At 54.0% G+C, this 27,543-nt stretch overlaps 1 protein-coding gene across 2 annotated transcripts in view; it reads left to right on the top strand.

Moving 5' to 3' along the window:
• The window catches only part of Speg (striated muscle enriched protein kinase), a 56,592-nt gene that overhangs the window by 4,014 nt on the left and 25,035 nt on the right, over positions 1–27,543 (top strand). Inside the window, exons 2-12 of one of the 2 annotated variants that reach the window (XM_038339068.1) lie at positions 4,975–5,064; positions 5,147–5,483; positions 8,099–9,402; positions 11,199–11,342; positions 11,851–12,033; positions 21,780–21,949; positions 22,169–22,257; positions 23,089–23,264; positions 25,614–25,874; positions 27,003–27,161; positions 27,263–27,452. In XM_038339068.1, the coding sequence (XP_038194996.1) occupies positions 4,975–5,064; positions 5,147–5,483; positions 8,099–9,402; positions 11,199–11,342; positions 11,851–12,033; positions 21,780–21,949; positions 22,169–22,257; positions 23,089–23,264; positions 25,614–25,874; positions 27,003–27,161; positions 27,263–27,452 (3,103 nt within the window). Of the gene's footprint in view, positions 1–4,134; positions 4,392–4,974; positions 5,065–5,146; positions 5,484–8,098; positions 9,403–11,198; positions 11,343–11,850; positions 12,034–21,779; positions 21,950–22,168; positions 22,258–23,088; positions 23,265–24,504; positions 25,166–25,613; positions 25,875–27,002; positions 27,162–27,262; positions 27,453–27,543 lie in introns of those variants that run through there. The other variant, XM_038339069.1, reaches the window with a different exon arrangement.

Here is a 27,543-nt window from a genome sequence, read left to right as displayed (position 1 = left end):
GGGGGGGGGGGGGGGGGGGAGAACAAAAAGCTATGACCGAAAGACAGACAATATGAGGCACCATCCCCTGTACAGCAGGAGAGTTAGAGAGCAGGTGGGATTAGAGGAAGGGAAAGAGAGGAGCTGAACACAGGCAGGAGAGGAAGATTGGTGTGTGTGGCTGGGAGGAAGGTCTGCCAAGAGATCAGGGCCAGCAGGGTCTCTTAGAGATTTTGCAGCTAAGGGGAACGCTGGCAGGGCTGAAATCAGAAAGTGGCAGAGGAGCACAGATGCTCTGTCATGAAGACAAAACTGGACCCGGGGGTGCTCTTGCTGTGAGCCATGCCTCCCAGGCCAGTCCTTCAGGTTGCTGTAGGCTCAGGGCAGGGACACAAAATCCTGCCAGTCGCTCTTCAAGCCCAGCTGTCCCATCACTCACGCCCGCTGCCCATTGGTTATTTTTGCTATGGAATGTGCCAGCCCCTCGGATTTTCCTGGGGAACAAGGATTCATGTTACCCCCTCTGTCCACTCAGCTCCTCCAGCTGTGAGATGGTGCATTTGGGGGTGACCAGGGTCCTCTGGCTGGAAGTAGTGTGGACAGTGCCTTCTCAGTGCACATTGCTACACACGTGTCTCTATGTGGACCATTAGCCACCTGGTTGAGAAACTAGGACACCTGTGTGGTTGAGAAATTAGCCAGAAGGTAGAAGGCGGGATTTTAAGCCCCCCCAGGTAGGATGGTGCATACCTTTACAGCATATGAGAGACTGAATTTGAGGCCAGCCTGGTCTGCATAATAAACTCCAGGCCTGCCAGGGCTATAAAGTGAGACCCTGTCTCAAAACAAAACAAAATGATAATAATAATAATAATAATAATAGGATCTCAAATGTAAACAACTACAGGAGTCAGATAGAAACAAAAAAAATGAGGGAGGTACTGTAGTGAGTATTTGAATGTGAGTGTGTTGTCTCACCCTAAACCAAACCAAATTCATTGTGTCTGTCTCTGTATTTATTTCAGTGCCAAGGTTTTAAAGCAATAGGGTCAGGAGACACACGAACGAACCAGCATGTGGTTCTTTATGACATAATGGTCAATAACCTAGTCAGAGAATCCAGGCTCCGCGAATTTATTAGCCGCGCATCCTGGGACAAGTGATTGCTTTGTACCTCAGCCTTCCTCCTTATGGGGATTAAATAAATTACTCACACAAAGTCCTCAGCATCATGCCTGGTGCTGACCAAGAAGGCAGTAAATGTTAATAATTAGTACTGTACTCATAGCTGGGACTGGCACCACACCGGTGCATTCTGGGATGAGGAGCCTGGAGTGATACCAGTTCTCTTAGTCTCAGCCCCGTGTCAGTTCAATGGAGATGGGAATACTCCTAAGAGTTCTAGGCTCCTGGGGTTGTTTTGAATGAACTGAAGTTTGTAAAGTGCTGGGTACTTGGCAAATGCTAATGAAGCCTAGCTACATTATTATTAGGAAAGGAAGGCAGACCATTGTTTAGACGCATTTGTGTTCATGGTGCTGAATGGGGGGGGGGGACAGTGGCGGGAACACACCAAAAATCTTGTGAGTAACTCAATTGTGGGAATATGAGTTGACTTTGATTATTAGCACCTTAGCTCGTGCCGTGTGTGTGTGTGTGTGTGTGTGTTTGTGTGTGTGTGTTTGTGTGTGTGTTTGTGTGTGTGTGTGTTGTGGAGATGGGTGGATGGGAGGGGACAGTACAAGGAGCTTTCAGAAATTCAAGTCAAAGAAGGAACTCCCTTTTTTTTTTTACTGTCCTGAGGAGCCTGGGTCCAAGTCAGCACGTATCCCCAACCCAAGGACCTTTGTGCTGAGCATGACCAAGGCGCCCCCACCCGGCGCTGTGCTCTGAGGTGAGATGTTGGTGCTGTCTGACAGTGTGCCTGTGCGCATGTTTGCGGAGTACGCTAGCGAAGATGCTGCTGACCTTCCATAGCCTGCCTGCTGGAGGAAAGGGGATGCGGCGAGGAGGCCGCCTCTCGCTGTCAGCGAAAGTGGCCTGAACAAGAGGCTACTGCACTCCTTTCTGTGCCTCAGTTTCCCCATGTGCCCAGGGCCCGAAAGGCAGATGTGGGGTGGGGGTACTGGCTGTCAGAGTTGGGAGGTGTTCCGTGGGAGAGCTGGAAAGCAGGCAAGTGCTGCCCCAGGGTAGGTAGAAGAGCTGGAAAGGGAAGGGTCGCCAGGTAGGGCTCAGACTGGCGGAGGAGGGGCGGGCTCTGGGCGCAGCCGCCTTCCTCTTACCCCCACCCCAGCTCCCGAGGCCCGGCGGCTCCTTCCGCCACCCGCGCCGGCTCCGGCCCGCTCCCCAGCTCGCCCCCGGCCCCGCCTCCGACTCCGCCCCGCCCCCGCCTGTCCCCTCCTCGCCCTGCCGCCGGCCCGGCCCCCTCCCCCGCCATGAAGAAGCTGTGGGTGAAGAAGCGTTTCCAGGTGAGGGCTCCGGGGGCGGGCGGCGCCGGGAGGGGGTAGGAAGGGCTGGGCGCCCCGAGGGAGGGCGGGTCACCGCGGCTGGGCCCAGGGGAGGGGGCGCTGGAGTAGCGCTGGCCCCACCCCAGCCCTGCGGAGGGCGACGGGCCGGGCACATGGGGGGGGGGGATGCTGGCCAGCGACTGGAGAGCTCAGGCCCCTCCCCGTGCTGAAGGGCAGAAGCCCCCATCACCCAAGCCCCTCGACCCCTGGAGGCCCCGGTTACAGTCTCAGCACGCAGCACCCACTGGCTTCTTTGCTATCTCACCCACATCCAGCCCTGGCCTCAGTCCCCGCCCGGCTTTTCCTGGGCCCCCTACTCCGCAGCCTTTGGTATTCCGGAGATCCTGAAAGCAAAGCTAATGGATCCGCGCTGAGCTCAATAAATTTCCCCAAGCTCTGTCCTGTCCTCTGTGTTCTGGGGCCTCCTTTCTGCATTAGCGAGGTGCTGGCCTTTGAGAGACCTTATCCTTTGCCAGCCCCCTACTCTGCCTGCTTGACACCTATCCCAGGTATCTGCCCTTCCCCGCAGCTGGAATCTGTGTCCTCGGCCCTTCCATCTCTGTTCGTTCTAGCGCCCCCCTCCCTCTTCCCTCAGTAGGGCGGATTTCCTCTTCTCCCCGGTATCACTGGCCTTGCTGCTTTGACCCTAGGCTCACACAGGCTCTAGCACTTAGGAAGTACTTGGGTTTGCTCCCCAACCCTGCTGTTCCCTAGCCTTTCTTCCCTGGCTCCTCCCCAAAGCCGAGCTGGATAGCCTAGAGGAAGGAGAACTGAGCCATTATGACTAGAGCAACCTAAAGGCTCTGGTCTCTTTGCCCTGGCCCCTAATAGTAGATTGGGACGAGAGGTATATGGACTCAAGAGGTATATGGACTCAGGGACAAGCCTTCCCCTCAACTGCTCGTTCTGACTTTTCTCTTTCAGAAAACCGGCCATTCCCGCCGGGCCTTTGGCCGACTTACCCATGGTGCGTGGACTTCGGGTTGCTGTAGCCCATGCCCACTTCTCCTCTTGGTCCATGCCCCTTCATGAGGCACCACAGCCCTGAAGATAGCCCATGAGATGTGGAACCCCCTCCCCATCTATCCATCCCCAAGAAAGACCACTATTCTCTGCAGCTGAGAAAGGCCATCGTATTTGGGAAGGGTCTCCCTAGCACACTCACCATGGGCCTTGGCTCTCTGTTGTCCATCTGTGGGACCAAGTGAGAGACATTACATTGCCATGTCCTGGCAACGACTACATGGCCTCTGTTTGTTATGGTACCCAAAGGGAAACTGAGGCACGGAATATAATAGGCTCTGGGATCTTAGCTCCTAACTTAGCTATAGCATTTTTTGAGGACCATTCAGTAGTAGAGAAGTTCCTGAGGAGGATAATTGCCTCAACACAGTGAAGACAGATGGGAATGCATTCGTAGGGAAGGGCCAAAGTACAGTGTAAACACTGTAATAGAAGATGGTCTTGACTTCTAGCATTAGGGAGACAGACCTGAGACTGTGGCTGTGCACAAATATGTGTGTGTTTGTGTATGAGTGTGTGTGTGTGTGTGTGTGTGTGTGTGTGTGTGTGTGTGTGTGTGAGAGAGAGAGAGAGAGAGAGAGAGAGAGAGAGAGAGAGAGAGAAAACCAGTAAGTGCTGAGGGTGCCAGAATCACTGGGCATTTGAGATGACCATCTAAGCATATGGCTCCCCAGTGTTGGCACATTCTGGGAGTCTCCCTCCCCTCCCCATCCTGCAGAACATCTCTGGTACCCCTGGGTACCAGGGGCCCTTATACTCCCTATGTTCTGCCTGCCTTCCATGCCCCATCCCACAAACACTCTGATAACTGTCTGTCCACATCTCTCTCCTGCTGCTCCTATGGAAGCGAAGTTTTCCGCTCCTGCAGAAAGCAAAGTTACGGTAGGAAGCTGACTCCTGCCCTAGCCCCTCACTCCCTTTCCCTACCCAGTCTGGGCTTCTCACCCTGCCTCAGTTACACCCTGATGCCTTCTGTCTGGTTTGGGGTTCAGGACAGCCTGGTCCTGCTGTTGGTTGCGTGCCTTGACAGTACAACTCTGAGGTGACTCCTCTTTGTTCCTGGGGTACCGGAACCTAGACTTTTGAACCCTGGAACTTAGGGCCTTGCTATGTGGGATGCCGCTATTCAAGACCTTAAGGTGTTATGGACATGGAGAGGGTGGCAGAGGCCCTGGTAAGCCTTTAAGTGGGTGGGGGTGGCTTATGTGGAGGGGTCCGTGGAGGTAAGGGTGACCATCCAAGGGTGAGTGGTCCAGATGAAGCCAGGACACCAGCATGGGAGGGGCTACCTTAAGCATCCTAGGCTGGACCAGGGGGAGTCAGGAGCAAAAGAGAGTCGATCGGGTCCTGGAAGCTCTCCCTACGATTAAGATGGAACTTGCTGTGGGGGAGGCAGGAGGCGATTAGGGAAGAGTTGGAGGCATAGGGAGGAGGTCCTTGCCCACACAGACCCCTTCTTCTCCAGACTCCGAGACTGCTGAGGATGACATCAGCGATGTGCAGGGGACCCAGCGCCTGGAGCTTCGGGATGACAGGGCCTTCAGCACCCCCACGGGTGAGCTTTCTGGGTGCTACAAGCACAAGCAGACTGGTTTCCCACAAAGGGTGCCTCTGTCTCACTGTGCTCCTTTCTTTAGGGGGCTCTGACACCCTGGTGGGCACCTCCCTGGACACACCCCCGACCTCCGTGACAGGCACCTCAGAGGAGCAAGTGAGCTGGTGGGGCAGCGGGCAGACGGTCCTGGAGCAGGAAGCGGGCAGCGGGGGTGGCACCCGCCCCCTCCCAAGCAGCCCAAGGCAAGCACAGACAACCGGGGCCGGGCCACGGCACCTGGGGGTGGAGCCGCTGGTGCGGGCATCGCGAGCTAATCTGGTGGGCGCAAGCTGGGGGTCAGAGGATAGCCTTTCGGTGGCCAGTGACCTGTATGGCAGCGCGTTCAGTCTGTACAGAGGACGGGCGCTCTCGATCCACGTGTAAGTAATGGCCTCACCCAGGCCCACACTATCTCGTCTCACCTTGCTGCCCCTGTGCGCTGCCCCGTCACTGCTCCATTAGCCTCCATCCAGCCTCCTCCGCCTCACCCATCTCCGTGCACCCCATTCCCCACGGCTTCCACTCCTGGCACTGGCTACACTCTCTTTCCACACCACGCCCTCCTTTGCCATCGCCACCCACGGCCTCCTGCTCCCACCTGTGCAGGCTCACAGTGCCATCTTCATGGTCTTGAGGACCCCTCTGTCCCTTCCTCTTCTCCTCTAAGAGCCTCAGTTTGTCAGGGCCCCTCTCCCGCCTCGCCCATGTAGGCTCCAGTTGTCCCAGGATTCCCCCCCCCCCATAAGGGCCCCCTCCGTGCCTGCTGTCTCAGCAGCTGCCGCCTTTTCATCTCTCTGCACATTCCTGTTCCCATGTGGGCCTTTTTCTGGGAGGAACAGAACCTTTCTGCACGGCAGCTCCCGGGAGAACAGGAGAGAGCAGGGGAGCGAGACAGCACCCAGGAGAGAGAAGCCAGAGAGGTGGTCAGGGGCAGCTTGGGCAAGGGGCCTGTGGACCCCGGGAGGATGTGGGTTGTGGGGAGGCAGTGGGCTGAGAGAGGAGGAGGGGGTGGGGATAGGGAGCTGTGGTGGAGGTGGAGGGTTGGAGGAACAGTGGCAGGGGGCATGGGATGATCTCATGGACAGCACCTGAGGATGGGTCCGTGGCTGACCTGGTAGGGGGTGATGACAAGTGGAGGTGCTGGGGTGAGCTCCTGAAGCCATTTTTGGAGATTTAGGGGATGGCAGGAACAGGAGGGGGTGTATAGCGGAAGAGGGGAGTGGCAGCTGAGAGATGTGATGGAGGGTATCTGGGTAACCGAAGAGGGGCTTGGTTTGTGATGGGTGTGGGTGCTGGGTAGACATGCAGGGTAGGGGAACAAGGGCTCTGGTGTGATTTTTAAGGGGGTGGCTAGACTGGCTAGTGATGGGCAGGGGAGAGGCCTAGGTCCATGACAGGGGCCTAGGGCGCTCCTTTGGCTTATCTTATTGGTGTTATCAGGCACTCCTTCCCTGCCTTTCTTTCCCAGGCCCCAGCCCGAGCCTGGAGTTGCTATGGCAACTTCAGAGGAACCCATTTCCTTAGTGATATCTATGGTACAGAGTCTGGCCTGGAGCTGCGAGCTGCCCGAGCTGCCAGCAAGAGGTCTTCTCTGCTGTCCCTAATTTCTCTTCTGGCTTTGCCCAGTTCCCAGAAGCCGGTCCTTAAGGACTCTGCTGACCCTCCCTCACAGTAGCCGGCCTCCTGGCAAGCATCTGAGGCTTTTCTCCTTTAGCCCTTCCCCCTCTTCCAGGCAGGGGCGGGGCTACAGCGTGGGCGGTGACTCAGGTAGTCTAAAATATCCTTACATCGAAGCGTGCATAGAACTTATGCTCCTGGATGTACTGTTTCTTCTCCTGCCGTGTTCCCAGAAACCCAGACAGTTGGAAGGGAGCGGAGGCTTAGGGATCAGGCTATCTGTATTTCATCCCTGATACCGTTTCCTAGCTGCCACCTTGGGAGGGCACTGGCCGTCCTTAAATCAACCTCAGTTTCTTTATCTGTAAATAGGGACAATATCAGTTCGTCCATCTAGTGACTTTTGTAAGGATTTAAATAACTTAGTGCAGGTGGAGCCTTAATTCATGCCTGACCCCACATTAAGTATTCCATGAGCTTGCTCGCGACTTTTCAGCTCTGATCCGTCAGGTATGGTAAGAGCTCTCAGATTAGATACCTTTTCTTGCCTGTCTTCGTGTGTAATATGCCCTTTCCCCATGCAGATGGGGGAAACTGAGATCTAGCTCCTGGGCCCCAAAACTCTATTTGACGAGGAGGCACTTTGAGTGCACAGGCTTCTTCACTCCTCATGCCCCCACGCTCTTTGTTCTGCCCCGGTTGGTAGTTATTTCTGCACGGGACTAATTCTCGGGGTGCGCCCTTGAAGTAGGACTCCTGTCCTTCTCAGACAGGTTTCCAAGAACTCAGAGTTTTTTTACCAGGCGGGGTAGACAGGGGCCTGCACTAGGGGGAGATTGATCAAGAGGCATGGCTCTGGGATAGGACCCTCCTCACTAAAGGCAGTTGCTTTTCTGGGAGCCACTGTGAAGGACAAGTATCCTGTCCAGACTGGGCAGGGCTGCTGTGCGGACCAGCCTGGGGCAGGAATGAGTAGGAGGCACATTCCTGAGAGGAGCCCCTCCCCATCTACCCCTCGTGTTTTCTCTCACCATCTCATCTTTGAGTCCTCAGCTTCTTTCTTTTCCTCTCCCTCACGCTCAGTTCTTGCTGTGTCCCAGCTTTCAGGGCTGAGGGGAGGGGGCTGGCCAGAACCCCTGAGGCTGAGTCTGTATCTGGACCCAGCTACTAGCTGGGTCTGGTGCATGAAGCGGCTGGCCTCTCCCCAGCACCTGCTCTGGCTGTGCCCTCGTAGGGGTGGGGGTAGGGCAGGAAAAATCTGGCCCATGTCACCCCAAGCCTGCCCAGCATGCCCCACTGCCCAACCCCTCTTACAAGCCAGGGGTCTTGGAGGAAAGCCCCCCTGAGTCCTCCACCCCTCTCGGCCTTGATTCTGCAGCAGTATTCCTCAGAGTGGATTGCGCAGAGAGGAGCCTGACCTTCAGCCTCAGCCAGCCAGTGATGCCCTTCGTCCACGCCCTGCCCTTCCACCTCCCTCCAAGTCCGCGCTGCTTCCCCCACCATCACCTCGGGTGGGTAAAAGGGCTCTGCCAGGATCTAGTGCCCAGCCCCCAGCTACTCCCACTTCGCCCCATCGGCGTTCTCAGGAGCCCTCGCTGCCTGAGGACACCATCGCCGAAGAGAAGCGAGGGAAAAAGCCTAAGTCATCAGGGCCGTCGCTGGCTGGCACTGTGGAATCCAGACCCCAGACGCCACTGAGCGAGGCCTCGGGTCGCCTGTCAGCGTTGGGCCGCTCACCCCGGCTGGTGCGCGCTAGCTCCCGCATCCTGGATAAGTTGCAGTTCTTCGAGGAGCGGCGACGCAGCCTGGAGCGCAGCGATTCGCCACCAGCACCCCTGCGGCCCTGGGTGCCCCTACGCAAGGCCCGCTCGTTAGAGCAGCCCAAGTCCGAGGGCGGCGCTGCGTGGGGCACACCAGGGACCTCGCAGGAGGAGCTGCGGTCACCCCGCGGCAGTGTGGCAGAGCGGCGTCGCCTGTTCCAGCAGAAGGCGGCCTCGCTAGATGAGCGCACGCGACAGCGCAACGCAGCCTCGGACCTCGAGCTCCGCTTCGCCCAGGAGCTTGGTCGCATCCGCAGATCTACGTCGCGGGAGGAACTGGTGCGTTCGCACGAGTCCCTGCGTGCCACGTTGCAGCGCGCCCCATCTCCTCGAGAGCCCGGTGAACCCCCACTCTTCTCCCAGCCCTCTACACCCAAGACTTCACGGGCCGTGAGCCCGGCCGCCACCCAGCCACCTCCTCCCAGCAGCGCGGGCAAATCTGGGGACGAGCCTGGGAGGCCCCGCAGCCGAGGACCAGTGGGCAGGACTGAACTAGGGGAAGGCCCGCAGCAGGAGATTAAGCGTCGGGACCAGTTTCCCCTAACCAGGAGCAGAGCCATCCAGGAGAGCAGGAGCCCTGTGCCTCCGGGCACTGCTGATCCCCCAGAAAGCAGGACAAAAGCGCCCTCTGGTCGAAAACGGGAACCCCCTGCCCAAGCGGTGCGCTTTCTGCCCTGGGCCACTCCGGATGTGGAGGGCGCTGTTCTGCCCCAAACCTTGGAGAAGAACAGAGCCGGGCCTGAGGCTGAGAAGAGGCTTCGCAAAGGACTTGAGGAGGATGGTCCCTGGGGGCCCTGGGACCGCAGAGGAACCCGCAGCCAAGGCAAAGGTCGCCGTGCTCGGCCCACGTCCCCTGAGCTCGGTAAGAGCACAGAGAGGGCAGAGAACAGCAAGGGTGAGCAGGCTAAGGGAACAGCAAGACTGCTTGGCAGAAGCAGGTTTTGTTTGCTACCTTTATTATTGACACAGGGGCTGGGGTAAAGGTGCCATGTTAGAATCTGCTACTGCTAAGAAGGAAATGAGTGTGCTCAGTAGAGCAGAGATGTGAGCGAAGCCCTGGTGTCTGCTGTATGTCCTTTAAGGTCCAGTGAACTGCAAGGCAGTGGGACCAAGGACCAGCAACTGGAGGAAGCACTGGCTGGAACCTAAGGAGTTTTCATGACCCCCCACCTTTGTGGGAAGAGATAGCCTAAAATTACTGAAAAACCGAAGCGCCCCCAACCCTTTACTCTCTCGAACCGCACCCCCCACCGCCCATTCCAGCACCAGTCCCTATCCTGTTGGGGCCACAAAGGTCAGATCCACACTCACCTTCTAGCTTCCTTTGGCTCATCCTTGTACCCTGCCCCACTGGTTCCTATGGATCATGAGCAACATCACCAACAGAATGCTACTGTCCCTAACCCTGAATATTTCTAACAGCAACCCAGGGCCTGTACCTGGAGAAGCAGAGGAAAACACCCTTCACCTTCTCCCACGTCCTGATGCTTTCTCCCTGTGTACCCCAGGGTCTGCCAATACCCGTATTATTATTTCTTTCACTTACCGCCTTGTAATTTTCTCTATCAAAATTATTTTTCATTTCCAGATCGGCCCCTCAAAATCTTTAGACACACGTAGGCTTCCATTCCTCCTCCTTACCACCTTTACTGCTTCCACCACAGTGTCCCAGATGTGTCAAGCAGGCCCATAACGACGTTACTTCATTTCAGTCTCTATGCCAGTTGCACGAGGCACTGTATGTCACGCTGTTATCTTCCCTATACCATAGCTGAGGCTCAGAGAGATGCTCTCATTTGCTGAAGGTGATATAGCTAAAAAGGCAGCCAACCTGGGATCCTCACTGCCCTTTCTGCTACCCATGTTGTCTCTTATCTAACTGATAAAATGGTAGAGGTAGAAAGCCCCAGGGGAGGGGTTTGAGGAAAAGCGCTTGCCCAGTGTGCCAGAGGCCCTGCGTTCAACCTCCAGCATACATTCGGAAGATACCTAGGGAGAATCACAACAGCGATTTTCATCTGTGTGTATAGTATCCAAAAGCATGCACCATATCTTATTTCCTGTTGTATTCCTGGTACTCGGTGCTTAGCGGGCAGTTAAGTATAGTGTTGCTGTTTGCTGAAGGGACCTCATCAAAACTGATCTTCGTAGACCCTCTGACTACCACTGCCTCTTCGGAATCTGTGGCCTTATACACATTTGACTATCTCCCTCACCCCATCCCTCATTTCCCTGTGAACCTAGTATTGCTGCTTAGGTCATAGGGGACTGGTAGCTTAGTCTCTGTCCGTTGCTGCTTAGACGGTCTGTGGTCCTCAGAGTGCTAGGACTGGTACAATGACCAGTTCATGTGAAGACACCCATGGTGCATCCTGCTGCCCCCCCGAAGCCAGCACCAACTGTGAATGAAGTAGACTCTCTGCTGCCCTGTACTGATGAAGAACCTTTGCTCCAGCTTCCCCCTTCCTTTGTCTCAGGGCACTCAAGACAAAGGCCTTTGCTTTCTTCGGATGCTGCCTTCCAGAAACTCCTCATGCTGAGTTTTGGTTTTCTAGGATTCTGTACTACCAACATCCCCTCTCCCCACAAATGTCCCCTGATGCTCCCACAAGGCTGACATCCCCTTCCTCTCTCTACCCCTGCTCCTGTGTCCGGCAGAGTCCTCAGATGACTCCTATGTATCTGCTGGAGAAGAACCCCTGGAGGCACCAGTGTTTGAGATACCCCTGCAGAACATGGTGGTGGCGCCGGGAGCTGATGTGTTACTTAAGTGTATCATCACCGCCAACCCCCCACCCCAAGGTGAGCCGCAGGGAGGGCTGGAGGCTGGCAGGTGTGGTGGGGAACCTGTGGTATGGGAGCAGGGTAGGTCTTCCGGAATCCTCTTATATCAGGGAGGGGAAGAGGGAAACTGTCAGTTCATGGGGCTGCCTGGACTCTGCTGTATTCGGCAAGGTTGCCCCCTACCTCCCCAGCTCAGGGGTAGGCAGCCTGAGCCTTTGGAGTGAGGGCAGATTTCTCAGAATTCTCCAGAGGGAGGAAAGCTGGAGGTACCCTAGTTGGTAGAGTGCTTGCCTAGCACACGCAAGATTCTAAGTTTGACCTACAGCCCTGCAAAACGTGGTGGAGTATCTATAATCCCAGCTACATAGCGAACCTGGGCTACATGGCATCCTATCTCATTTTAAAAGTTAAAAAGTATATATTGGCATTGGAAAACATGTTGGGTGGTAGGGTGGTGGGTAGGAATGGAATTCCCCAGCGAACCCTTTGTGGCCATGATGAGCTGGTTCTTCCTCTTTCCCCACAGTATCCTGGAGAAAGGATGGATCAACACTGCACAGTGAGGGTCGCCTTCTCATCCGATCTGAAGGCGAGCGTCACACCCTGCTGCTTAGGGAGGCCCGGGCTGCTGATGCTGGGAGCTACACAGCCACTGCCACCAACGAACTGGGCCAGGCTAGCTGTGCTTCCACACTGGCCGTAAGACCTGGTAGGGAGCCTTCCAGATTGGGTCCTGGTTGGGGTGAGCTGTGGCACCTCCTGAGGAACGTGAGGATGTGGGTTCAGAGTCTCTGCACTTGTGCCTAAGCACTTGGCTTCCCAGTGTGTGCAATCCTTCCTTATGATGGATCTGACTATCTGGAGGAGGCAGCTTAAGTGGTCCTAGTCTCATGACAAGGACACTCTCATCCAGAAAAATCCATGAAGTTGGTGAAATTCATCCATGAACGTCCTTTAAATGTTATCTTTCCAAAGTGATTCTCTGAATGGGGTCTGTGGAAAGGCCAATAGTCTTTGAGTCTCTAAGAAAAAGAATATCTTAGTTCAAAGGATTTAAAAGGCACCAAGTGCTTCTGAGGTCATTTCTTTCCAAGACGAGAAGAAAACAGAAAATAAGAAACAAGGGCACAAGGGCTGGGTCCATTCCTGTTGGATCTCAGGCCCTACGGAGGCCGCAGCTGAAAGTACCGTTCAGAGATGGCCATCCTGAGCCTGCCTTGTCTATTTTTACAAAGGCCCTCACTTGGTGTCAGGCTACTTCCTTTGGGTTTCAGCCCAGTAGCTTTCTGGTTCAGGCAAGACTAGACCAGTGTCTACGTGCATGGAAGTACTACTCATTTAGGTGATTGGGTCTAACAGTGTGCTGATGCTGGGCAGTAGGGAGGGGATGAAGAGGGTGTTAACCAGGAAAGGGTACTGGTGAAACCCACAGAGGTTGGTGTTACCAATGGGTATCCAAACTAGCTTAGGAGGCCAGAGCTCAGAGACCAGTGTTCTGGAATGCTTGCACTGAGACTTCAGGGTCCTGGAGGAGGATGGGAGCTGACACACCGTGTCTTGTGCCTTTCTTCCATTCAGTGTTGCAGGTGCCAGCTCAGAAACCACGTATGCATTGTTTTAGCTTCAACCCCCAATGCATTCCCAATTCAGGAGTTCTTGGTGGGCTCCGGTATCGGCATTTGGGCCGTGTTAGTTCCTTTAGTGGGATGTCCGTCTTGTGGTCTCCTTCCTCCATTCCACATCCCTCCCTGGAGCCGTTCCAGGCTTTCTCCTTTCTCCTCACCTCCCACTGTGCTGAATCATGCCCACCCCTCCACTTCATGCCTCCACCCTTCCATCACCTCTGGGATCTGGCTTCTGACTCAGCTCCCGGCTCTCCTAGGAGCCCAGGCCTAGCTCCAGAACTCAGTCAATACCTGGCTTGCACTGAGAGCTGGCAAAGGGTGGGGTGTGAGGTGCCCCAGTATTGGCTGGTGGCCATCTGGGAGCCTTTTAAGGTTGGGAAAGCAGCTCGGGGCACGGCAGCTGTCAGCACTTGACTGGGAGTTCTGTGTTTGCCACGTTGAATCTCCCGAGCTTCAGTTCCCTCATTTGTAAACCAGAGATAATTATACCATCCTCACGGATGGAAGCCAGTGTGCGAATGAGCTTTATGAACTGTAAAGCTGTAGACAAATGTTAGTTGTTAGCATTTGAGGGTGATGTTGTGCACATCGGCCCAGCTTTCCGTGAGGATCTGGAAAGTGCCTTGTCCTTCCCTGCCCCTTTCTTCTCGCTGTCTGTGCCTTGGGGACTCCACTCCTGCTTTTCCAAAGTCACTGTCATCTAGACCCTCCCTGTTTGCCAGCCTCTGGTGAGGGGGGGTCCTCAGCTTGTCATCTCTGTGCCTGCTTCATCCCGAGGACCCAGAAAACTTGCATTATGTCATCAGGTTACACCAAGCATTGCAGCAGCACCCCTAAGTCAGGCTGGCTCCAGGGCCCAAGAGGCTGGCATGCAGGTCCAGCCTCAGCACTGATTATGGACCAAGCTGACTTTCTTACCCTACAAGGCACTGTTTGGTCTAGAGTGGCTGGATGGAGGCCAAGGGGCCTGGAGCAGGCAGAACCAGTGGTGGCAAAGACATTTGGGAATAGAAGGGGTCTCATACCAGGCATCTGTAGGTACTGAAGAAGGGGCTGGGAGAATGTCTGGCTGTGGGGTACAGGGAATATGTGGAGGGAAGTGTCACTGTCTTATGGAAAGAGACCTGTGTTGAGCGGCTGCCCTTTCTTACTACCTCCACACCCTTACACACAGTGCCATGGAAACCAGGCTGGATGCCCAGTGCACTCCAGGGGTGCCCACCCCATTAGGGCCTGCTTTTAAGATCCACAGATGTCAGTTCTTGGTTGGGAACCATAGTAACTAGGATCTAGGTGACTCGAGAATACAACCGTTGGCCCAGGGAACAGGGGCTACTGTGAGGGCTGTCTTATCTGAGCCCTGAGTCCCTCTCACCCAGTGAATAACTCCCGAGCTGAGTGTAAATGAGGAGGTCTCTGGAGTGTGAGAATGCCTAACTGAAGTGAAGCTTCTGATAGCCGTCACATCTGTCACACAAGCCTCTTTTGAGGACCCCCTGGTGCCAGGTGCCCTGCCTCTGAATAGTTGCTTCTGTCTGCAGAGTGTCGTGTACTTTTTGCAAATCTTTTCATGTGTCTTTCCTCAGGCTACATTGCATCCTGTACGTGCATGTGTGTGTGTGTGTGTGTGTGTTTGTATAGATGGAGGTGTGTGTATATATAGATGGAAATGTGCATGTGTGTGTGTTATTCCCATCTTCAGATAAAAAAAAAATATGATTATATAGAGGTTGAACCAGGCCAGCAGTCTGGGAATCTGCCTAGGAATTTTATTAATAGTATGTGATATAGTAATGGAAATTACATATCTGAGTAACAAATTCGTGTGTGTCTTGGGTAAAAACAACCTCTCTCTGGTATTTGCTGAGTGCTTCCTAGGTACTGGGCTCACTGAAGATTACGTAGTCACATTTAACCCAGCTCTGTGAAGTAGGTTTGGTTGTTGTGCCCACATCACTGATGAGGTAGCTGAGGCTAGGGGTTAGCAAGGTGCTCCAGCAAAGTGCTGACCCCGAACCTTGCAAGGCAAGGGAAGTGAACTGGGTCTGAACTGTGCAGTATGCTATAATATACCAATCGCACATGGCATCCAGCTCTTGAAATGTGGCTAGTGCAGTTAGGAACTGTTTTTTTTTTTTTTGTTGGTTTTTTTTTTGTTTTGTTTTTTGTTTTTGGTTTTTCGAGACAGGGTTTCTCTGTAGTTTCTAGAGCCTGTCCTGGAACTAGCTCTTGTAGACCAGGCTGGCCTCGAACTCAGAGATCTGCCTGCCTCTGCCTCCCGAGTGCTGGGATTAAAGGCGTGCACCACCGCCGCCCGGCTAGGAACCGTTTTTGTATAATGTCATCTTACTTGTTATGCATGTTAATGGTCTCAGCCACTGCTCCCCCCACCTGAGTTAAGATGCTAAGCCAGGGCAGCTGGTGGCTAAATATCCCTAACCACTGCGCTGTACAGTCTTCTTTTCTGCTACTCTGAAGAGATTGGAGCCAAGGTGTTCCCTGAGCTTGTAGGGAGGTCATTGCCCAGGTCTCGATGGTAGTCAGATTTGGGGAGGGGGTATCTCTCTTGACTCTCATCTCCATCCTTTGTGGCTCTGGTCCTGTTGATTCCTGGTGCTCTTGGGTCCTTTCTACTATGAACGCTGACAGGAGGCCCTCTAGGGCTGGCCAGGAGGAAGGAGGCTCAGAGTGCTCCCTCCTCCATTCCACTGCCTGCACTTCCCGTGCATTTGAACCCAAGGTCTAAGATCTAGCATTTCCCAGCCAAGACCTTGGCCTCTTCACTCTTTGCCTTAGCTGGCCTCATTCCTGGTTTTTTGTTTGTTTGTTTTTGTTTTTGTTTTTTTGTCTGTTATGTAAGGATCATCTTAATGAATGAGCTATGTACTCAGTAAGACTGGTGAGGTTCTGCAGAGACAGAAAATTGGCCTCCAATATTTGGACCAGGAGACAGCCATCACTGTGGCTTATATTTACGATCACCACTAACATGTTAAAAAGAAAAGGCTATAGTAAATATGAATATAGTAAATATAGTAAATATGAATGCATCATGAATACAAAAGGAACAGGAGAAAACTGTGGCACTAACCTCTACCCTCTTTCCCTGGTCTGGGCCCTAGGTGACCCTCTGCACAGTTTCAGGCTCTTCCCTAGCAATGACAGTGGCCACTGATGGATGGGCTCTCTGAATGCCACAGCCCTGCTATCCATTTTATTGGGATCTGGACAGCACTGGAGAAAGCAGAGTGCCACCGTCTGTTCAGCCAGACTCAGGCCTCTCTCCCAGCCCCTGCCTGTCAGCATCAGTGGGTACCTGTGGACTGACTCCCCAAGGCTGTTATTCAGAATGGGGTTTATCTATCACCCACCACCTGTCCCAAAAACGGAGACTAATTTAGTACAGTTGCAAACAGCTTAGCTGACCCATCCAGCGCAGTCATGTGTGAGAAACTCAACACTCGCCTGGCTGAGTCAGGCTAACCCTGTGAAATTCTCACCCGTGTTTCATACATTTTAAACTAAACCTGAAACACTCTCAGCAGTGTTTCTTCTCACCCCAGGGAATTCTGGGGAAATGGTCCCGCCTGCAAGCCCAGCTCATTTCCCCTCACTTGTTCACTGACCATCACCGTGGCAGCCATCTCAATAAGTGTCTGGATAGAACCCCCCAGGGCAGTATATACAGAGGGCAGAGGCGAAGGCCTGGCCACATGGAAGTGCTGGTTAATTCCCAACCTATCCTTCCTTCCCCAAAACTCTATGGAGTTCCTTTTGGCCTTCAGGGCAAAGGCCAGTCCTTCAGCAGGCCCCCACTTCCTGACAAATAGGTTGCAGGTCCCTTAGGGTGCTGGGGGGTAGCAAGAGATTCCTGCTCTCACACTGTTGCCCCTTTCTTTCACTCCTTTTCTTTTTTCTCTCACTTTATCTTTTTCTATTTTTTTAATTTATTTTTTAAAAAATATTTATTTATTTATTCTGTATACAATATTCTGTCTGTGTGTATGTCTGCAGGCCAGAAGAGGGCACCAGACCTCATTACAGATGGTTGTGAGCCACCATGTGGGTGCTGGGAATTGAACTCAGGACCTTTGGAAGAGCAGGCAATGCTCTTAACTGCTGAGCCATCTCTCCAGCCCCCTCTTTTTCTATTTTTTTATCTCTCATTTTATTCACCAATTTTGGCTCATTCTCCAAGCCAGAGAAAAATGCAGCTGGAAAAATTGTTCCACCAGTCTCTGTGTAACAACTCTGGCTGTCCTGAAATTCACTCTGTAGACAAGACTGGCCTCAAATGCCCAGAGAGCCACCTGCCTCTGCCTCCCCAATGCTGGGATTGAAGGCGTGCGCCACCACACTCAGCCCAGTGGCCCCTTTCTTCTTATTTATTTGTTTATTTATTTTTATTTTTATGTGAATTGGTGTTTTGTCGTGGGTGCCCGATCCCCCGGAACTGGATTTAGACAGTTGTGAGTTGCCATGTGGGTGCTAGGAATTGAACCCAGGTTCTCTGGAAGAGCAGCCAGTGCTCTTAACCAATGAGCCGTCTCTCCCTCCACGCCCTCTTTCTTATTTTGCCACCTACCTCTGTTCCCAGACAATTGACAGGCCTCGTGTAGGTTTTAGCTATTTTTTTTAAGTTTCTCTAAAGCAAACTCTAATTTAAATATCACTTCTTCCCTCACTCCCAAAGCTATGGCCTTTATTGGGTCCTCCCTGGCCACTTTGTTTCCATTCCTGCTCACTATTCTACTCAAATGTATCTGTCTAGTCTTCCTTACCAAACCAAAGTCCACTGGCTACTGTATCTTTTCACATCTTGGACTTTGCAGCCACACCTGAAGGCCCTGCTAGACAGATTAGGGGCCATGTGGATCTAAAGTCTCGGGGGATGAGGTGGAAGAAATAAGAGAAGCATTGTCCAGGAAGTTCAAGTCCTGGATAAAGCACCTATGGAGACTGGGGAGGACACACAAGTAATAAAACTCTGTCTGAGATGGGAGGTTGGGATGGCAGCAGAGAACACAGTGGCGTGGTCCTCTGAGTCCTTGGAAACAACAGCATCTCTTGGGAATGTGCTAGATATGCAGAATTGTCCTACCTATCAACCCAAGCCTGTAATCCTAGCTACTGGGGAGGCTGAGATCATACCCTGCTAGGGATACAGAGTGAGTTCAAGGCCGCCCTGGGTGACATAATGAGACCTTGTATCAAATAAGGAGTAAAAAGGGGCTCAGTGGAATTCTGGCATAGCACACACAAGGCCCTAAATTCATTCCCCAACACTACAAAACAGATGACCCAGACAGACAGCTGGCTCCAGGCCAGACCACACGGGAGGGTCCCAGGGGGCTGTAGTTCCTAGAACTCTCCAGGTGGTTCCAAAGCCCAGCGAACTTTGAAAACCAACCAGCCAAGCTGGACGGCAGTGGTGGTGCACGCCTTTAGTCCTAGCCCTCAGGAGGCAGAGGCAGGTGGATCTCTGAGTTTGAGTTCAGCATAGTCTACAGAGTGAGGAGTTCCAGGACAGTCCGGACTGTTACACAGAGAAGCCCTGTCTTGAAAACCAAAACTAAAAACCAAAACAAAGCAAAAAAAAAAAAAAAAAAAAAAAAGGAAGGAAGAAAAAGAAACTGAAAAAATAAAATGTTTAAAATCGCTGGTGTGGATTAAGGACCAGGCTCATAATGGGAGCTAGGCAGTGCAATTGGAAACACAAGGGCTGTCGAACCAGACTTCTGGGTTTACAGCTATGCTCTGAAGTGGAATGGCCAAGTGTTCTAAGACTCAGCAAAACCACCCCTCTGGGACCGCATTTCCCACCCCTTCCCACCACGAGGATTTGCCCAGGTCTTTCATGTGCCTAAGAATCCCTAGAGTGCTTTTGAAAAAGAAAGGCGGCTTTTGACTTCTCTCTTCGGAAAATCAATTCTGTAGGCTGGATAAGGTTTAAGAATCTGTATTTCAAAATCAGCCCCAAGTGGTGCTGATGTGGGTGGTTTAAGCACCACTCTGAGAGTCCTGATGTAAAGGGCCTTGGGTGATGCCATTTGTGTGCTAGATACTGGGTGGAGCCGAAGCTATGTGTGCAATGTTGGGACCAGCTACATGCACTGGCCCCAGGAGCTCCTGATTTGGGGGATTTGGGGCTGACCTGAAAGCACTATTGAAAGGGTAGCAATGTTATAGAATAGTCAGCACATGAAGATTCGGGTCAAAGGCGAAGGCGTGGTCCTTTCATGGGAAGGGTTGAGAGAACCAGCTCCCTATTTCCTTGCTGGTGTAAGTGTATCCCCAGCGATAAAATCTGGGTTTTGTAAATAGATTGGGCCTGAAATGGTAGGGACTGGCTTCAAAGGTGATTTTGCCCAGGAGGCAAATGGAGCTTAGGATCCTTCATCAACCTCCTTGGTGACACAGTTTGGGCTTATGGTGTGGCAGAGACCATTTCCTTTCCGCAGAAAACACTCTTTCTACCTCTCTGGAACCTGATCCTCTCTCCATCCAGCCTGGCTAGCAACCTGACCAAGAGACTTGACCTAGACTTGCTGCTGATTGGCAGGATAACACCTAGGTGCTATTCCCCTGGTGGCCACCAGGGGTCTCTGAGGCACTCACAGACCTTTGTCAATCAGACTTAACTCTTTGCCCCGCCCTCCTTTCCTCAACCTTGGAGCTGCCTCAGCACTGCCCAGCCTGGAGGTGACCCTGGTGCCAGGAATCTAAGCTCCGTGGAGGGAGAGGAGCCCCTTCTTCCCAGGGTTGTGGCTATGATCTCAGTGTCAGCTGGGAGCCACGCCTCCAGCGGCAAATGCCGTTCTGATTTCTCTCTCCTCCCCAACCTTGAGATGGCCAACCTGAAAGTGGGCCCTCCTCTTGGTCCCCACCCCTCGTCCTCACTGGTAGTGCTGGGAACACAGGTCATAGCTTGGGAATGTGGCTCTGGTTGGAGGGAGGGGATGGGGGAGAAGGACTTGGTGGCCACAGCTCTTTCCAAGCCCCTTCCCCACTCGCTGGGTGCAAATGGGTGCTGCGAGGACTGACTGTTGACGGGGAGCAGGCCTCTGGGTGCTGGCGAGGACTGACCGTTGATGGGGAGTAGGCCTCACTTTTCTTGTTATGGACCCTAGTGGGCTGATGGGTGAAAGGCACGGGTCCAGTAGAGCCCACGGTTGAGCGGATGCAGGGCTGTATCCTGAAGCACCTGCTCTCCCAGATTTGCCTAGTGCAGGACCCGGGAGGCAGCAGCCATGTGATCCGTTTCCTTAGGTTGACAGGGGACAAATCTGGGAAGGAGGGCCAATTCCCTGCCAGTTCTTTGGTTCTCTGTGTCTGAGAAAGCTGGCTGTGGTTTGTTCTGGGGTTTAAGACTATCTAGTCATGCAGTCCCATGTCAAATCTTGTTGGTTTGGGCCAAGCAAGGGGTAGCATAATGTCATTTACTTTTGGCACTTCTTATGGCGGGTCAGTCAACATTTACGGCCCAGGCAAGGCTACTAAATGCCGCAGTGCAGGGTCATCCTACCTCTACCCCCACCGAGGGCCGGGGTCCCCACACCCAAGCCCTACGGAGGCACTGGGCTCTTGTCAGTGTCCCAAGCTGTAATGAGAAGAAAGGCAGACGCTGGCTGCTTGGAATGAGCAGTGGCTAAATTCAGCTGGGCTGGACTCCGCCCCTCCCCCTGTTCCTGTGCCGCAGCTCCTGGGGCTGCTCCCTGTGGTCTCGGCAGGCACCACCTTCCCAACTAGCGCCTGCCTGCTGCCCAGCCTCTCGCTGGCCACCCCCACCTCCTCCTTCCCCCTCCTAGGCTCACTTCCCCTCCCCCAGGGCCGGCTCAGTGCGGGGCCTCCACTGGGTCAGCGAGTGAGTGGGGCTGGGCAGGCTGAACGCCTGCTCCCTGGGGAGCTAAGGCCAGTGGGCCGTGGGCAGGAGGGCCTGGTGCCAGGGCAGAAGCTTAAGGAAGGTACAGGCCGGGGTCCGTGTGCAAAGTCTCAGGGTGAGTTTGGGGTGCAGTACTGCTGGGGGCTTGGGGTTGGGGAAACAGGAGGAGGGGCCAGGGGGCTGTGGCAGATTCGTGTCTGTATTTGGCAGTCGGATAAGCGCCAGCTCAGCGAGGCTGGGCCCCTGGCCAGTTGGAGGGGAGCGCTTCAGGGCCCTGGGGACACCCCTCCCCCAAGGCAGATTCAGGTGTCCCCCTCCTCTTTTCCTAGGCTGAATCACCCTTTCCAATGGATGATTCTAACTCTGCTTTCCTCTCCCCTGAGAATCTAGGGTTCATACTGTAGCGATGGGGCCAACAGGTGCCCCTGGGGAAGCTGAGAAGGGAGAGGGGGAAGGGCTGCCTGGACACTGCTACCTCATTGGCCCTGGACAGAGGTCAGGATGGGGCTTGTCTGAGGTGTGTGTTCTTTCTGCGCCAGGCCCAGCTCACCTAAAAAACTAGTGTCTTGGTCCTGCCATTGTGGGGTCCTAGGGATATCTACTACCCCTTTGGAGTTTGTGGATGGTAGTTTGAAGGCCCACTTCATGCTAGTAACATAAATTAACTGCTTCAGTACAACCCAGGGTCTCCCCCAAGACCGTGTAGTGGCCCTTCTACCAGCCAAATCCTTTGCTCCAGGCTGCTCTCTGTAGAATATCATCAGAGTTGACAGGGCAGACAGAGGAGGAATCAGACTCAGGGAGAGGATGTATCTGGGCATGGTCATTACAGCAAGTGAGCTTCAACAGGAGGTAAGGTTAGGGCTGGGCCTGCGGGAGCTGCTTCATTTTTCTATAATGCACCCAGCCACCTCTCTCCATCCTTTCTCCCTGATATCTCTCCTCCAGGTGGGTCCACATCCCCTTTCAGCAGCCCCATCACCTCTGATGAGGAGTACCTGAGCCCCCCAGAGGAGTTCCCAGAGCCTGGGGAGACCTGGCCCCGAACCCCTACCATGAAGCTCAGTCCTAACCAGGATCGCGATTCCTCTGACTCCAAGGCACCCCCAACCTTCAAGGTCAGACCCCTGAGGCTGGTATCCAGCCTTCTATGGACACCCTTCCTTTGTGCACCCCTTATTCTTGAGGCCACACTTAATGGAACCTTGCCCCATTAACCCTTGATACCCAGAGACAGTCACAGACTGGTGTGGAAGAGACCTCTGTCCCAGGTCCCCCAGCTCTCAGTAGCCAATGCTGTGCTCTGTCACCCCTGATGCTTTGGGATTCTCCTTCAGGTCTCACTCATGGACCAATCAGTGAGAGAGGGGCAAGATGTCATTATGAGCATCCGAGTGCAAGGGGAGCCCAAGCCTGTGGTCTCCTGGTAAGTAGCAAACCACTTATGCCACCCACCAGTACCGCCCTCCAGGCTAAACCTTAGAGCTGGCTTTGGTAGAAGGAAACAGAGCACTAGGGAGCTTCTTTTGGACCCCATCTCAGATATAGCAGGACCCACTCCACACGCCTGCCCAAGGCTTCCTCTATGGGGCAGGCATTGGAGCAATGAGTGGCATCATGTCTACCCACTTTGAATGAATGGCCAAGACTCCCCTTGCCATGTAGGAGGCTGTTTGTCTCTATGGTATCAGCTGAGGCAGGGTGATTTTTGAAGCCAAGCATCCTGCACCCAGTCTGTGGTAGACCCAGTCCTCAAAATTTGTTTCTGAGCTGCCCAAGTCTGAGTTAAATGTGTTTCTCAGCTGCTCTGCCTTGTGCATCCAGGTGCTCAGAACATTACTCAGCATGTCCTAAGTCACCGCCCCAACATTGGTTTGGGTGTGGTTTTCATTTTTAAGTTTCCGATGTAATTATTTTTTTTTAAGATTGTAAGTTCTTTAGTATCCCTTTTGAGGAGTGGTAATCTATGTTTCTGTTACAAATAAGTGGAAGTAAGATATGGGGACATTTAAGAACTATTTAGAGGTGATGCAGGTTTTAAGATGGGAGAGACCCAAGTGGGTCTAAAAGTACTTGGAGAAGGTAGGAAGGCGGAGTTGGGGTAAACCTAGCTTTGGACCCCGAGGTTGCGTTGATCAGTCAGTAAGGAGGAGAGGGCTTCAGCCAGAGGGGAGGCCCTAGAACCTCTCTCCTCCTGTTACTGTGAATGCAGGTAAGGGTTTCAGGTTCTAAGGCTGTGCTTTTCTCTCTTTGACAGGCTGAGGAATCGCCAGCCTGTGCGTCCAGACCAGCGGCGCTTCGCAGAGGAGGCCGAGGGTGGTCTCTGCCGCTTGCGGATCCTGGCTGCTGAGCGGGGTGACGCTGGCTTCTACACTTGCAAGGCAGTCAATGAGTATGGAGCTCGGCAGTGTGAGGCCCGCCTGGAGGTCCGAGGTGAGAGGCCCATCTACTCCCGAAATCCCTGCCTATCCCGGCCCTTACCCTCCTGACAGCTCACTTCCAGCCTCAGTTACAGGACGTCACACTGAAGGGGCCCCTAGTCCAGCTGCTTATAATGTAGTTGACTAAACTGAAGCCAGAGAAAGGAAGTGACTTTGCCCAAGATCACCCAGGAAATGATTCCATACCCAACTGGCTACCCAATATGCCTTCCCCATGCTCCGTCATGACAACTCCTCATGGTAGCTAGCAGCCCTGCATCCTCTCTCCACACTTCTAAGCTCTTGCTGCCTGCTCTGGGCAGGCCCATTCTTCACTGACCCCCTCGCCCTTCCCTTGTCCCCTGGTTGCCCTCCATATACATACATGTGATTGCTGTGCAGAAACTGTTGTGGTTGGGGTAGCAGTGGGGAGTGGCTGGTGTCTGGACCCGTTCGAAGGGATCGTCATGATGGAGGGACATCAGGGGTGCCAGGGTTACAGAGCCCCAAAGTATGGAGAAGGTTAGACCCTCAGAGTTGGAGACATAAGGCAGGGTTCTTAGGCAGCTGGCATAATAGGATTTATCCATGCTGCCCTTCAGAGGCTGCTGGACATCCCCTCCATGTGACGTCACAGGGTTAGGAACATCTCAGACCCTTATTCCACTATGGTCCTTTCCTGCCCTCGCTGGGCACAGCCCCTTCAAGCCTGGCAAAGGTCAGCTCTATGGGCTTCCCAAGACACCCTAAGGCCCTGCTGGAGTCCAGACCTACAGTTCTAGCTCCTCTGCCAGGCCTCGCCTGCCTCACTCTCCCTGGTTCCTCTTGTTGCTGTGGTTGCCACCTCTCTAGCAATTCTTCAGTTCCATTCCCTGCCCTCTTCCTTCTCTGGGGTTGGGCTCTACTTCGCTTCTCTGTGTTAACCTGTGTCTCGGTGCTTCTTTCTCTTTGGGCTTCTTTCCAGCATTCCACAGGCTTTAGGGGTGCTCCTAATGGCTATGAGCATCTCTCCCCTTGTTGCTCAGGGTCTCTGTCTGTTGAGGAACCCTAGGGACCAGGCTAGCCACTGGCCCTCCCACCATAGTGCTGATCTACAGCAAGCTGAAAGTGTCAGTTTTAGAGGCAGCTCCATATCCAGAGGGGCCCTAGCTAGGTCTGCGCGCCTGTGTGCATGTGTGCCTGTGCGTGTGTGCACGTGTGTGTGTGCTGCACTAACCTGCCGCTTGCTGACTGAGGTTTTTGTCTGTACACAGGCGAGTGAGCTCAGGGGGCCACCTGCGCTGCCCCCGCTACCCTCCGAGCTGCGCCCCTGTCTCAGGCACCTCTCGGACCTCGCTGTGTCTCACTGCCTCCTGCCCACAGACCCTGCCGGCTCTCCCTCCGGCCCGGACTTGTTATCCCTGCCTCCCCTTCCCTCCCTAGCCCACGAAGCACCCTGGGGTAGTCCATGGACCCCCGTGGATCCTCCCTCCCTACCTAAGTAGATATGTGGCTGTGCAGGCCAGGAGGCCCCCAGAAGGACTGAGTGCTGGGAAGGGACAACCTTGAGGGGTGCCAAGCTCCCCCAGTCTCCCTGAAGGGAGTGTCAAGCGAGTGCATGTGCTGTGCTGCTATAGGCCACTGTCTGCCTATCTGTCTGTCTGTCTGTGTGTCTGTGACAGTCAGGGAAGAATGCCTCTGAGCTGAGGTGGAATAAGACGGAATTAGATGACAGTACATGGCATCCACGGGGTAGAGGGGCCCAGAGGAGCAGGTACAGTGGCTAGGACGATTACTGGGAAGGGGCAGGGCACTGATGATTTCAGAAATAGACTTTTAATGGCACAACACTTTCTATTCTATAAGAGACCAAAAGCCAGAGGCCTGGGGTTAGCCCTGGCTGCTGGCAAGCTTAGGATCCAGAGGGCCACCCCCATTCACAGTCGTGTCCGACATGCTCTAGCTGGGAATGAGAGAGAAAGCCAGGCTGAGCACAGGAGCAGGGGCATAGTGGGGTGGAGACTTGGAAATACTGTTTCGTAGCTCAAATAAAGTCCAGTTTGTACCCATCCAGTGTGCCGTGTTTTCTTTACCTCCGCCGCCGTTGCTGCTGCTACCATGCTTTCGGATACCCTCCCTCAGCCCCTTTCACCTCTCGTCACTTCTTCCTCCTTGGGGCCAACATAGGTTCCCATCTCAGAGCCAGGTCTAGGGGCTCCTTGCTGTCTTGCCTGGGGCGGATGGGCTTTCCCAGTCTCCAGAGGAACCAAATGCATCTCTCTCTCTGTATCTGTCTGTCTCTCTGTGTGTGCGTGTGTGTGTGTCTTCCTTGCCCTGTGTGTCTCTGCTCTGTTTGTGCCCCCTGTGGCTGCCCTCCCCTCAGCACACCCTGAAAGCCGGTCCCTGGCCGTGCTGGCCCCCCTGCAGGACGTGGACGTGGGGGCCGGGGAGATGGCGCTGTTTGAGTGCCTGGTGGCAGGTCCAACTGACGTGGAGGTGGACTGGCTGTGCCGTGGCCGCCTGCTGCAGCCTGCGCTGCTCAAATGCAAGATGCATTTTGATGGCCGCAAGTGCAAGCTGCTGCTCACCTCTGTGCATGAAGACGACAGTGGTGTCTACACGTGCAAGCTGAGCACAGCCAAAGGTACCCACTCACTCAGGTGCTAGGGCTGTCATGGTGCCCAGAGCTGGGGAGGAAACTGGAAGACAGGGTGCGGAACAGATGCCCAGGAAGTGGATTCCTAAGCATTGGGGGCAGAGATGGTATGGGCGCCTGGCTCCCCAAACAGTGAACACTTGGATCAGTGGTTCTCAGTTTTCCTGATACTGCGACCTTTTAATACAGTTCCTCACGTTGCGGTGACCACTCCCCATAGAATTTTTGATGCTATTTCATAACTGTAATTTTGCTACGGTTATGAATCCTAATGTAAATGCCTGACATGCAGGGTATCTGATGTGCAACCCCTGTGAAAAGGTAATTGGATGTTGGGGGGTCGCGACCCACAGGTTGAGAACCACTGACTTAGCGCAGTATTCGGGACAGAAAGTGATACTATTCCCAGGCCGAGCAAGTCCATTGAGATGTAGCATACAGACCTCCTGACTTGAGCATCTCTATTCTTGCTCTGCATGTTGCCAAGCACATGTCTTTAGACAAGTCACTTCCTCTGTGTGAGCTGCATTCTATCCGTCCATGAAAGGAGAATGGTACTACCTACCAGGCAGGGGGATTGGTAGGATTGGGGAGATGATGACCCCTGCAGAGAACAAAACCCAGTGCCTGTCATGGATGCCAGCTGTTGTTACTATGGATGGCATCCCTGTCCTGGTCCTGTTCTCTCTGAAGAACAGAGATGAGGGTACCTGCCTCTGGGGCAGGGGGTATAGAGCGGGACCAGAGGCATCTGCTCTGGGTGTATGACAGGTGGGGCAGTGTGTGGGCATGAACCAGACACAGGAGAGTCTGGGGGAGGGGCTTCAAGAACCTTCTCACTCAGAATCAAACTATGTTTCATCTTGACTGGGCAGAGTAAGGTAAGAGTTTAATCAGGTCCCATGCCCCTGTCATGTCCCCAGCCCCCCTTGGGAAGCGTCTACCCGTCCTTGTTGACCTCCCACCTCCTAAGAAGGCCTAGTCTATGACTCTTTGCCCATTGCCTCAACTCTCATGCTCAGCTCAGGCTCTTAAGGCTGGAGTGAACATGTAAGACGAGGTGTCTGGGCCTCCACAGCCTTCTTTGACCCAGTGCCGCCGCCCACTTCCTCACAGATGAGCTGACCTGCAGTGCCCGGCTGACGGTCCGGCCATCGCTGGCGCCTCTGTTCACCCGGTTGTTGGAAGATGTAGAGGTGCTAGAAGGCCGTGCAGCCCGCTTGGATTGCAAGATCAGCGGCACCCCACCTCCCTCCGTTACCTGGACACATTTTGGTATGGTTCCCCACTCTGAATTAGTTGAGAAGGCATCAAGGACTAAGACAGACAGGTCTTGCTGCTATAGGAGATCTGTGTCTGTGTCCCCCCGCTCCCAGGCCACCCTGTGAATGAGAGTGAGAACCTGCGGCTGCAACAGGATGGGGGACTGCATTCACTGCACATTGCCCGGGTGGGAAGTGAAGACGAGGGGCTTTATGAAGTCAGTGCCACCAACACGCATGGCCAGGCCCACTGCTCTGCCCAGCTGTATGTGGAGGAGCCTCGGACAGCTGCCTCTGGCCCCAGGTACCCCTTAGGCCTCTAGGTGCTGCCTACAGTGGCTCTGAGGGACCCTCACCCTGAGCAGGGAGGGGGGCATAGCTGTGCACATCTGGAC

The sequence above is a fragment of the Arvicola amphibius genome, chromosome 8 (assembly GCF_903992535.2).
Source record: "Arvicola amphibius chromosome 8, mArvAmp1.2, whole genome shotgun sequence".
NCBI classification, from domain to species: Eukaryota; Metazoa; Chordata; class Mammalia; order Rodentia; family Cricetidae; genus Arvicola; species Arvicola amphibius.
The sequence above is the reverse complement of the archived record's forward strand: the minus strand, read 5'-3'. Positions and strand labels throughout refer to the sequence as shown.